This window comes from Cryptomeria japonica, chromosome 3, assembly GCF_030272615.1.
Source record: "Cryptomeria japonica chromosome 3, Sugi_1.0, whole genome shotgun sequence".
Classification (NCBI taxonomy): domain Eukaryota; kingdom Viridiplantae; phylum Streptophyta; class Pinopsida; order Cupressales; family Cupressaceae; genus Cryptomeria; species Cryptomeria japonica.
The window spans coordinates 237,202,839-237,215,814 of NC_081407.1; the positions used below are offsets into that span (position 1 = coordinate 237,202,839).

The following is a 12,976-nucleotide window of genomic DNA, read 5'->3' on the forward strand; positions in this document are numbered from 1 at the left end:
GTAACCCACCCACAATTGAAACATCAGTTGAGATTTTTTCGGTAATAGACATCAAGCAAGGTATAAAGAATCTGGCAAGTGGTAAAGCACAAGATATTGATGGTTTATAAGTAGGATTTTTAAAGTGGGGAGTGGATCTCCTAGCTCCACATATCACGAAAGTCTTTAATGGTGTTACTCAAAACATTTTTCTAGTTGAATGGACACCCAGTATCATTGTTCCTCTTCACAAAAGTGGGGACATTAATTACATGGTTAGCCCTTTGTTTGGGAAGCTTTTTGGGAGCATGATAGAGTGTAGAATTAGCAATTGGGCAGAAAAGGAGGGAAAGAGGGCAAGAGGTCAGGCTAGTTTCCAGCCTAAACACTCCACCATTGACCACTGCATTACTTTAAGGCACTTCACTAAAAAAGTTTGGGACAAGCAAGGGGAAGAAGCATTTTTTATGTTTTGCTGATTTCAAAAAGGCTTTTGACACTGTCCTCGGGGAGAAGCTTTGGTACAGAATGTAAGAACTCGAGGTATCAAAGGAGTTTAGAGCTATTGTCCACAAACTTTATGAGGAGGTTAAAGCGAAAATCACAACTAAAGAGGGTATGTATGAATGCTTTGGTAGTGACATCGGGGTCAAATAGGGTTGCCCTTTATCTCCCACATTATTCGGTTTATATATTGACAAGATTGAAGAGTGGTTAAATATTACCAATGGGGAAGGTATCCAATTGGCGAGATATGTGGTAAAGTTGCTCCTATATGCTGATGACCTTATTCTTATTGCAAAATCAGCACAAGGTTAGAGAATATTTGAAGGTTGTTGAGCTCTTTTGTCAGGAGTTTGTGATGCAAGTGAATACCAACAAAACCAAATTCATGATCTTTTCATTGAAAAGGAAAAAGTAGAAAGTTAATTTTATTTTTGAGGGCAGCCCCTTGGAGGTAGGAGTGGAATACAAATACTTAGGAATTGATTTTCACTATAGGCTCAGCTGGGAGACATGAAGATCAAAGAGGATTCAAGGAGGATGGAAAGTCTTATATCTTCTTTAGAACAAATGTAGGAAAGCTGAGTTGTGGGATTAGAAGACTAAGAAAACTATTTTTGGCTTGTTAGTAGTGCCAGTTATTCTTTATGGGTGTGAAGTTTGGTGGAATAGCATGTCAAACCACAAGTTGCGATAGATAGAAAGAATCCAAAAACATCTAATTACTAGCAGTCTCAAAGTCAAATTAACTATACCTTATGAGATCCTTCTAGTAGAAGCTGGTATGTTCCCAATTGAGGCTTCTACGATAATTCGATTGTTATGCTACTTAAAAAAGAGAAAATATGGATAAGCACCACTGGCCCAAAATGATTGTTGAGGAGTAGCAAAAAGATAGGAAGAAGACATGGAAGAAACAAAACAACAGGTGGATGAACAAGTGGGACATAAATCTGCATGAATGTCCTAGCACTAAAGAGGAGATTAGAAAGTGGGTACTGGAAAAATTTAGGGATGCCATGTGGACATAACAGTTAGGTAGGAAAAAAGAATAATATATCAAAGAATTTAACCATTCTTGGAAACATGATGAAAAAATCTATTTGAGATCTACGATCAACGCAAAGGCCAAAAATTTTGTGCTCAACTGAGGACTGGTTCTCATCATTTGAGATGTGAAACTCGCAGGTGGAAGGTGCCCAAAGAAGAGTGAGAAGAGAGGACATGCATTTTTTGTTGCAAGAGAGAGGTGGAAACATAATGGCATTTCATCAAGGAGTGTATAGCATATGAGGATCTCCGCAATCAGTTTGAGGAGGAGTTAAAGGTGGACAGTTTGAGTAAACTTTTTGAAGAGACGATGCTTCACAAAATAGCGAGTTTCTTACTCAAGATTCATAAGAGAAAAAACAACATGAAAAGGAGCTTGAACATGGGCTAATTCTGATTCTCGGTCCCTTAGACCACTGGGCCTCATGGACGTCATTAAATTTCCTATATTCAACACAGCCGATCTTCACGGTTTGGCTGAGAGAACAAAACAGTTGGGCTGATGCGGCCTTACTTGTTTATTAAATGGCAGGCATCCCACATGGCTTGGAGTAAAACAGACCCGTACAGCAGTTATTTGAACAGTATTGGCGAACTTCGTTCATAAAAAGTCTTTCAACATGGCCTACCTACTTCAACTTTTTTCAACGACATGCCAGACTTTTATTTCCACAACTATAAACATACGCGGTAGCAATTTAGTTAAGAACGCTTGAGATGGTCTATTGGTATAGAAAAATTATTATTCCATCTGATCAAATTACAATATTTACATTTGCATCTTTGGTCTTGGATGGAACTTGTGTGCATCTTGCGCACGAGATTCCTTCAATAAAAAGTGTAATACACCCTGGATACAAACAAATATCCTGGAAATGGGTAGGAAAAATTTATATCCTAAACCCAGGATCGCAATCTGTGGTGAAAACAGTTTGTGTTGCATAGACAACCTGGCATACATGGTACTTTAGCTGTTTTGCCCCACCCTCTTTCCAGTACGGTAGTGCAGGGTTGGTTTCTGGATACTTCACCATGGCCAACGCAGACTGAATGTTATTCCACACACCCAAACCGATAATCCGCTTCCCGTCCAGCGAGTCGTAGAAGGAATACGAATATACGCCATTGAGCCGGTTAAAATAAGCTTTGAGAATGGCAAGGCAGGAGTAAGAGAGCATATCTTGTCTCTTGGATCCGCAGTGTATTCTGCGAACGCTCACGATATCACCCAACGACAGCTGCGCAAAGAGTTCGCCTTTGCTTGTCTGCTGGGAATTGAGGGTGAAGTAACCCGAGTCCACTATTTTCACCTCGCACTTTAGTCCCTCGGTAAACGCTACTGCCTGCATCAACCCATTAAGAAATTAGTACCTGCCAAATTCAATGATCATTGACTCTTTTTGGTAATATCAATATTTTCATCATCTAACCTACCTCTGGCAGATTCAAGGCTGTTCTGTCAGCGCTTTGCGATCCCTCCTTTGCTACTGCAAAGACAGCAGCCTGTAGAAAAATAAAATCAAATTGGAGGCAATTAGAACGAAGCAGCTCTTATGACTATCATCGAACTATACATAAATAAGAAAAAAGAGAGCTACATACCCATGAACAGTCGAGACACCTGAAAATAGCAACGTTGATGTTGCGGGCGTTTTGTAAAGAAGCTGCTACGGCTGTCATGTGGACAAGTACATCGTCGACGTCGTCCCCATTGTCGGGCTTGAAGATCCCAAATGACACGCTCATGCTTTCCTTCTGCTTTTGGTCTCCAGATCTGTCTGTGTGATAAAGAGATTTGCAAGTGAAAGGCAGGGATATAAGGGCGAAACCATGAACAAAATGGCGTGTGGCACGCTGGAAAGTATATTGCTGACGTTTAACACAGCATTTGGACGGTCCAATTGCTTAACACGAGCGCAACGCGCTTTGTTATTTATTCTATTATATGTCAGAGGTCTCTGTTGAAAGGTCCAACCTAACACAGTAATGGAGAGCCATATTAGGGAAGCAAGGCGCAAAAGTGAAATTGTAGACGTGTATGCACGGAAAGAATGGGGCAAGTGGGAATGTCAACAGTCGGCCAGCCACGCTACTTGCTCAACCCACTCAATACAAAATTGCTCACATTGGAAAAGAACAGCTTCTTATTTGGGAAAGGTCGGCGCTCCGTCCATTTAAATTGCATTGACTAAAAGTACATGTTTCGCATGTGTATAGGTCAGATTGGATGTAGGGAATAGTGATGGAGAGTGATTTCATGTTGTGTAAATTTGATTCTTTGTGTGTTCAGAAAACCAACGTGCAAATGATGACATCTGAGTGATCAAGGCTAACTTATAAAAATAAAAACGAGTCATGAGGTGGGTAGCAAATTGTTTATTGATAGTAGGTCTATTGAACCACCATCAAATATATAAATGAAAAAATTAGTCTTTAAATTATAAATAAATTGGTTTCAATATGAGAAAGCCTAGAATATTATGTTTCTTGATAGTAGACTTCTCAAATTTGATAAAATTGAATTTTGAAGAGGCCATTTTTAAAAGTATATTCTAGCACACAAATAGGATGGAGAAGGCATGATGAACCCTATATGATAATATAGAACTCTTAAGAACATGATATTGGAAACACATTATGTGATAATAAAACTCTTCGGAAGATGTTCATCATGTTAGAATATATTCATATTAAATAATAATCTCTAGTGTATAATGTTGCATCTCCAACTTCCATGCATGTGGTATAGGTACTTGGATATATGCTGAGAGATATTGTTACTTTACTATTATTCATTTTGTTGACATAGATTATTAGTTCTAATAGGATTCAAGGAGGAAAGTGGATTATGGTGATATTAGTTAAAAATTGGTTAGATTCTATTATCGTCACTTTACAATTCTTAGGTGCTAAGAGATAGGAGCATCTTCATTACTAGGTTGGATTCAACATGTTTAGTGGTCTCATATTGTATCATTACTTCTGGGAGAAGGTGCCTACAAAGTGGAATGGTCAAACATGCTTGGGATTTGTCGAAATGCTATTTGTGGATTCATTGATTTGTTACATGAAATATTTGGTCTAAAGAGCTAAACATTATTGTGATATTTTTTTTAATTTGACATTGAAATATGTGCAAACTTAATAGATAGTATTTCCAAAAATAGACAATAATATCAACATATTATATTGTACTCACATTATAATGCTTGTACATTATAACCCACTAATTTTATTGTCTACCTTGGACATTCCAATAATGCAAGCATGTGCATGCTTGCCTTTTTTCTTAGGAAAAAATGATCCATCCCTCTCAACTTATCTTTATCTCTTCTCTCCCTCTCTCTACCTACCTCTCCCTCAACCCTCCCACACTATCCCTCTCCCTCCTTGCTTGCTTACCTCTCTCTCCCTTTGTATGTATGTATTTATATATCTCTCTACCTACCTCTCCCTCTATCTCTCCCTCGCTACCTCTCTCTACCTCTCCCTCCCTACCTCTCAACTTCTCTCCATCTCCCCCTCTCTCTCCTCTCCACATCTATCTACCGGTTCTTCTATCCCTCTTTTTCTTTCTCTACCTTACCTCTCTCCCTCCTCCCTACCTTACCTCTCTCCCTCCTCTCTTCCCTACATTTATCTATCTCCCCTCTCCCTCGGTCTACACCCTCTTCTATATATAATTTTTTAATAATTCTTTATTTTAAAATTACTTTAATCAAAAAATTTAAATCAAAATTATAAAATTGTTTTAACCTTCTTTTCATGTGAATTGTTTAAAGATCATTAATGACCAGGTTCTTGTAGAGTAACCGACGGGGGGTACATTAGAATCTATAAGTGGCTTAATTCAAAAAGAATAAAGATAGTAAAGGAATGTCAATGGGGAAAGGAATGGAGGAGAGAGACGATATAACGGGAGCTATAATCCGTTGAGGATGAATAGCATGGCAGTGCAAAAGAGAAAAGGAGCGATATACCGAACGAGGAGCTCCAATCTCATCGAGGCAGGATTTAGAATTCCATAAAAGGGGCTTTCGACTTTGAGAAGAGAGTAGTTGTTCACATCATATACACGGGAAGGAACTTCTTTCTTTCAATATCCTAAACTTATTCTGTAAAGAGGAGGACAGTACAAGATCGAGGGTGATATAGTGAAAGGTTGACCGAATAGGTAGGGAAGTGAGAGTGCTAAAGGAGGTAAGTAAAATGTATCTTATTATGTCCCTTTATTCTTTCGCAAATCAAAAGTCATTATATATGTGTTCGGCTCCTTCATTCTAGCTTTGTTTTTGTTTCATAAGTCATATTACAATGTATTGTGCTCCCAGTTTAATCTGCTTAGCTTTGGCTTGTATGGCGTCCTCTCTTTCTCTATAGAGTAGGGTTGATCTAGTAGGGAATCTTTATCATGCAATATTTTGCCCTTATCGGCCAGCATAGCTTTAGTTCATTGTGACGGAATGGATACCGATTCGATCACAGCCTTGAATTTAAGAAGATTTTGTTGCACAGTAAATTTAATTGCCTTTACTCTTGATCCCGAACTTTAACTTACCACTCGAGTTATAAGAACAAGTTTAGGCCTATATATGAATATGTTTTGTGTCTTTTCAGCTTAGGATTCATTTGAACAGCTTGGTCTTGTAGGCGTAGTGAGATAAGAAACATTCATTTATTTTAACCGTCTATTACTTTGCATGTTATAAGTTTTAAAGCCTTTCTATTATTTTGTGCACGTCCTAGACCAATTGCACCATGAGACCTCATCTCTTTGAGGCTTCCGTTCGAATTCTATTCGCTTATCTTCAATTTTTTCCTGATGCGATTACCTTGCAAGTCTTAGAGCTCGCACGCCATGTATTTTCTCACACTTGCCCATGCATCACTACCTGAATGGTAATCAATCCTGCTATAATCACATAGATATTTTAATTATATGTATCTTAGAAAAAGTCAATAGATATATTAAATCAGTGTGAGCATGAAAATGTGAGTAAACTAAAATGATTGGAATGCAAATTACAATCTAAACTAAACTATTATCAAGCTTACATTCATGATTAGGATTCTAAAAAGGAAACCAAATAATCAAATGACAAAAGCAATAAAGTGCAAATTCAAGTTTTCTTTTGATTTGATTGTCCTTCAATTTGAATGTGTGATGGATTTTATGCTTCCACGGGTGCCTGATATTGCTCCATGATGGTTGATGTGAGATGCAAATTAAGTTAAATGCTTGATGTAAGATGCAAAATGAGAGCGATTAAACTAATCATTTGTCTAGAGGTTCAACGCATGCATAGGCTCGTAGGTGGCATGATATCAATCCCAGATCTTGATTTCCCTTCAAACATTCAGTTCAGTACTTAACAATATTTTGTATAACTAGAAGTATTGAATATTCTATTCATACTCTCATTAAAGAATTGATGAGATACACATCTTATAAAAAAATCATTTAGGAAGATAGGTTCATATTCAATCTCTCTCCTTATTAAAACAAGATGAAACTTTACATGAAATTATGCTGATAATTTTTATGTAACCAAATAAAAAGATAGCAATAAATCAAATATGGAAATGGATAACAAAATAAATACAAACAATAATTCAATAATTACGTGGAGAAACTCCTTTAGGAAAAAAAGAGATCCAAGACTTGTATTAATCCTTCAAATAGTTACATCAATAATCACCTCAAAAGAATAATGAAGTAGTTACATTGTTTGGTTCTGCACCTCCTCCCAAGCTTCTCGGTTCGGCTATTACCAAGGGTGGTACCAATAAATTTGGATTTAAGGCAGTTTGTGATCTGGTAACAGGCCTATGACTCATACACTTGCTCTAGCTAGAGGGTATTTTTGGTCCCACCGGACGTGCCAAAAAAAGAACTGTTAATGTCTAAAATTGCTTTTAAGACAACAACCTTATGGGAAGTTCACTAAGCAGGGGACCTATTGTGCCTTAATGAACAACCTCTAGGATTTTAGAAGCGGACTCTTCATTCATGAAAGGAAAAGGGAGAAAGAATAGTCAAAATTAAAAACTAATCTAGGCAATGCACCAAATCTAGAAATTTAAACCTCAGAAGCACAATAAATCATACACAATGCATAATTCAAAGGCTAAGCTATTCTCCATCATCATAACATTTAACACAAATTCACCAATAGAATAATATACTACAAACACAACTGGAATTGAATCAAAAGAGTCTAGGGCATGATTGAACCAACACAAATTATGTTCGATATATAAAAGCTTTAAACAGATACAAGATAGTCTTTATTCAAAATGACATAAAGCATGTTCATACGGCATAAAATCCTTAAAGAAAGGCTGAAAGTTGGCACAATCCGAATATATAATACAAAATGAAAATCTTGAAGTCTGAATTAGAGAGCTAGCAATTGTTTTGAGTGTGAATCCCCTAAAAAGACAGTAAAATCCTAAATTTATATCTTCTAGACACAGGCACAGATCTCTAGTTAACAACATTTTTCCTTTCGAATCACGTGACTGGCTCCATTTTCTATTTTGCTTTCCTACCCTTGCGAAATGTCATGATAGCTCCCTAACTATTGCAATAATAGAGCGACTTTGCAACAACTCTTTACCTCTAGAGATAATCCCGGTCATCGACTACTCTTTTCCATTTTCTTTATCCTTTGGTGCCTTTTCAAAAGAATTCCCTTTGTTTATTCATGGCCCTGCTCAAACTGATTGACATGTAGTGAGAAAATGGGGATTCTCACCCTCCTGCTTCTTTCCTCCTTCAAAAGGCTCGCAAGCCTGACATGTGGCGTTCAGGCGGGGATTCTAGATCTTGCTTTCTTTTTCCCTTAAAGAAAACCCATCTGCTACATGCATGGCGGTTCTACCTTATAATGATCGGGCACACTCCAAGACCAAAATCAAAATGCTGATAGAGTACACGTGGCAATGTGGTAGAGCGCGAAGCGAGCGAAGAGAAAGAGTGTCGCCAAAATATTGCCCACTTGATGCGTGGCGGCATGAGGAAGAGGCTACAAACATAACAAGGGGACCTGATAAAGCAAAAGAGGAACAAGGAGCTGCGGGAACTAAGAATTTATTCACAGTAGCAAAAGTTCAAGATTATGGTAATCACTACAAACTGTCATGAAAGCATTTATATGTGCATTAGGATCTCTTTCTCCATTGTACCGATTGAACTTTAGAGATTTAGTGCCTTGTGAAATGATCATATTTACGATACTCTTGTTGAGAGGACTATGATGATAGAAAGCAGGAAGAGATGTTTGATTAGAAGCAAACACCAAGCTGGTCAGTTGTTGTTGTAACTATCCCAAATTTTACACTATGGTGTTAAGCATAGGATTACTTGGTGGAGGAGGCAGAGCCAAAGGTTGAGGTGGAGCAATATTGCCGCCACCACCACCACCAACATTGACAAGAGGTCCAAAATTATTATGTCATTTCTATTGGATAGTATACCCAAAGGGTAGATTCTAAACATTAATTTGAAGTATCGTATATCCACTAAAAAGTAGATCAATAGTAGGTCTAGTATTCACCATATGGAGCATTTCTTGAGGGATATTGACACTAATCTTTCGTCTAGTGGTATCAAATTGATCGTTCTGAACAATGGTATCAACAAGTGACCTACATGATTTTAATGATCATACATAGTTTTTAACACTTCTAGGCCCTTCTTATCTAAGATTAGCATACCTTTCAGATTATGAATAACAAAACCAACCTAAGGAAGGACGTTTTCTTGTTCAAAGAAGCCCTCAAAATCCTCCAAGTTTCTCTGTAGAGAATGAACCTGGTCGGACAAAACCTTGAGAGAAAATTCATGATCAATAGTAGGTGGAGACCATGGAGGACTATTCATATGAGCATTGGTCTCTGAATTATGTTTGGAAGAGACCCTAGTCATGATTCTTTTTAGGGGTCGTGAAGAAAAATGATCATCTAGATTTGGTGTATCTGTGAACATTAGCCCTGGCCAAGTCAGACTATAACAATTTAGAGGTATGCTCTTTCTGGCAAATGTCCTTACAACAAGCTTAGTAGCTATCTGGGTTGTAAAGCTCATAGACAAGCCTCATGTCAACAAGTCAGAAGAGGGGCAACAAAGAAACACGAGATTAGTTTCACATCAGGTTCACAAAAATGTAGAGGGAAAAAGTGAACCACTCTGATAGGTGAGTGACCACCTATCAAGGACTCACTAATTAAGCTCTCCACTAAGGATGCAATACAAAGTCTAGGACTATTAAGTACCCCTTAGATGACATTGAACATGTCACAAAGGCTCTCTAACGTAACCTAGTGACCCTTAATTTGAGGATGCACGTATGGGTCTAAGACAATAGTGCGGCATGCTAGCATCCTGCAAGATTAGAGTCATAGAGTCCGTACAGAGAATGAACTATGATGCAAATTTGCCTAGATAATAAAACTGAATGAAATAGCAGCACATAAAGTAAATATGACTAACTATCAAATAACAAAAAAGGAAAAGGGAAGAGGTATGATCTCACAGCTAGTCCATTCTTCAAGTCTCTAGCTAGCTCCCTAAATCTACTTGGCAACCTACACACAATGCAAATGAAGACAAAAATGTTGTGGTTGTGTTTTAGAGGCCCGCCACAGTCAGATCCATGTTTTGGTATTTCAACCTCCACAGAAAGCCAAGATAGATAGATTAAAGATACAGCAAAAATATCTCAACAAATATGCCATGGAGATAATGAGAGACAGATGAAGAAGAAAACTTCCCTTTCACACCCAAAGCGAGAAGCCTGCCAAATTAAGAAGAAGAATAAATCAGCCTTCCTCAAAGCACAGTAACAATGCTAGAAGTGCGTGAAAGCCAAGAGAACAACAGGGGGGCTTCAAAGTGAGTGAATGAACAAGCGTGTGAGTGATTAGAAGCAACAAAGATCAAATAGAATTCCATAGAGAGAGATAAAAAGATCAAAATGAGGCCAAAATGGGAAAATAATCATGTTAGGATGAAAACAGGCATCAGTGGTTGTGGAGAGTATTATAGGCATCTTCCAGGTGCTAGTGTAACACTCAAATGACCACCTTTAGATTGTCAATTTCACGGGATGCTAGCGCAACATGCAAATATCTTCATGGTGTGCTAGTGTCTACGGGTCAAATAGTTAGTAGGGTTGAGAAAAGGATAAGGCGAAAGCTAACACGACAAGATTGATAGACAAAAGGACAAAGCAGTCAAGAAGGTCTCCAATCGAAATAAAAGAAAGGTACTTATGTAATGTAGAATTAAATAGAATGTAATTTTGACACTACAAAAAAAAAAGAGTTTTATACGACATCCATATTACTCCCTATAATCATTACAATGTCTTATCGTCTTATCTAGTTCTTGAATATTTATTTCAAATATCAAATCTGCCTAGATCTATGTAAAATGAATTTTACTCCCTACTTTCCTATGGGGACATGCACAATCAATCCAGTCCGCTTGACCAGATCTCCTCCTTTTATGGCAACGTCGTTACCGGATACGACGATACCGACATTCTCATTCTCAGGATTCAACGCTATTCCTTTCACACTGCTGGCAAATTCGACCATTTCTCCAGCTTGATTCCCGTTCAATCCATAGACACGTGCAATAAGTTCTAACTATAGATATAAATAAGAGCTATTATGATTTTGTATGATTGATAAGATTTACAAGTCTTCCAAAACACGGACTTTTTCTCGATATGATTCAAACGGATGGAGCATTCTAATAAGCTGTTCCCAATTAATAAACCGCTCTTTTCCAATTTGTTGACCTTCCCTCCTGCATTTTACAACCTACAGTTACAGTATTTTATCGTTACATTCTAGAATGTGGACTCTTTCATTTTCTAGATAAGCCTGGAAGATTCTAAAATATCTTTTATTTTTATTTTTTCACTACCTTGTAATTTTTCAAAGGTTCTAGATAATCTTATTTTCATTTTGAACAATGAAACGCAGACATTTAAGGACTAGTATGATTTTGTTCCGTCGTACATCCAGAAAAACAAAATTAACATGAGTGCATCATTTGGGATCTTCGAGCCTTACGACGGCTGCGACATCGACGATGTGCTTCTTCACATGACCGCCATGGCAGCTTCTTTACGAAACACCCACAACATTAACATCGCAATTTTCAGGTGTCTCGACTGTTCATGGGTATGCAGATTTTGTTTATCTTATTTATCATAGTTGGATCATCATCATTCGAGCTGCTTTGTTTCAATACCCTCACAAATTTTAATTTGTTTTTTCGTATACAGGCGGCTGTTTTTGCAGTAGGAAAAGAGGGATCGCAAAGCTTCGATCCAGCAGCCTTAAATCTACCTGAGGTAGGTTTATTGAATGAATATGCTGATGTTACCGCAAGGAATCAATGATCATTGAATGTGGTATTAATTCAGAATGGATTGGTGCAGCCAGCAGCTTTTATCAAGGGATCAAATCGCAAGGTGAAAATCGTGGACTCGGGTTACTTCCGCCTGAATTCCCAGGAGACGAGCAAAAGCGAACTTTTTGCGCAGCTGTCGTTGGGCAATATCGTGAGCGTTCGCAGGATACAGTGCAAATCCAAGATACAAGACATGCTCTCTTACTCCTGCCTTGCAATTCTCAAAGCCTATTTTAATCAGATCAGAGGCATATATTCGTATTCCTTCTATGATTCCTTGGACGGGAAACGGATTATAGGATTGGCTGTGTGGGATAGTATTCAATCTGCGTTGGCAATGATAAAATATCCAGACAAAAACCCTGCGCTGCCGTACTGGAAAGGAGCTGGGGCGACAAAGCTGGAGTACCATGTATGCCAGGTTGTCTATGCCACTGACACGTGTCTGGCCCCAAATTGTAGTCCGGGCTTTCAGATATAGCGGTCTTTTCAATTTTCGGAACATTTATATTCGAATTATAAGAGTTGCAGATTTCCTAATCAAGATACACACTAGAAGATTCAAGATGCAAAGGAAAAGGAGGTTTAAAAGTATTTTGCTTGGGCATTGTATGCTTCCTTTGCTACCTATTGGTGGGTCCCATGGGCTTGTACATTAAAAACATTCATTTATTCATTCATTATGTTATTTATTAATTAAATTAAAAAATTAAAAATAGTTATGCTATGATTTTTAATTTAATTAATAAACAGTAAATAAATGTATAATCAAAGCCTCTTTTTTTTGTTAGATAGACATCGCCTTGTATACAAGGGACCAAAATTCTATTCAAGACTAGGGATGATTACATTACGGTTCCAATTTGTTAAGCATTTTAGGTAAATGTAAATATTGTACAGTTAAATTAAATGAAAATTGTTTTTTTCTTTCGTAGGATAGAACTATCAAACATTTAGACACACTTTTCAACAATTAAAAACGGCACAAACATTGCTATATAATCAAATCCAATA

The 12,976-nt window shown here is 37.6% G+C and overlaps 2 protein-coding genes across 2 annotated transcripts; one reads left to right on the top strand and one right to left on the bottom strand.

Annotated features, from left to right (window-relative positions):
* Positions 1-2,230: 2,230 nt before the first annotated feature.
* LOC131074391 (uncharacterized) lies at positions 2,231-11,136 on the bottom strand. Its single transcript, XM_058011014.2, has 4 exons — positions 11,008-11,136; positions 3,136-3,387; positions 2,968-3,036; positions 2,231-2,876 (listed from the first exon to the last, which is right to left on the bottom strand). Exons 1-4 carry the CDS (start codon positions 11,134-11,136, stop codon positions 2,424-2,426), a joined length of 903 nt encoding a protein of 300 aa, XP_057866997.2. The 3' UTR covers positions 2,231-2,423.
* Positions 11,137-11,532: 396 nt separating this feature from the next.
* On the top strand, positions 11,533-12,556 carry LOC131855751 (uncharacterized). The gene is made up of 3 exons (XM_058011013.2): positions 11,533-11,730; positions 11,835-11,903; positions 11,991-12,556. Exons 1-3 carry the CDS (start codon positions 11,587-11,589, stop codon positions 12,441-12,443), a joined length of 666 nt encoding a protein of 221 aa, XP_057866996.2. The 5' UTR covers positions 11,533-11,586; the 3' UTR covers positions 12,444-12,556.
* Positions 12,557-12,976: the final 420 nt, after the last annotated feature.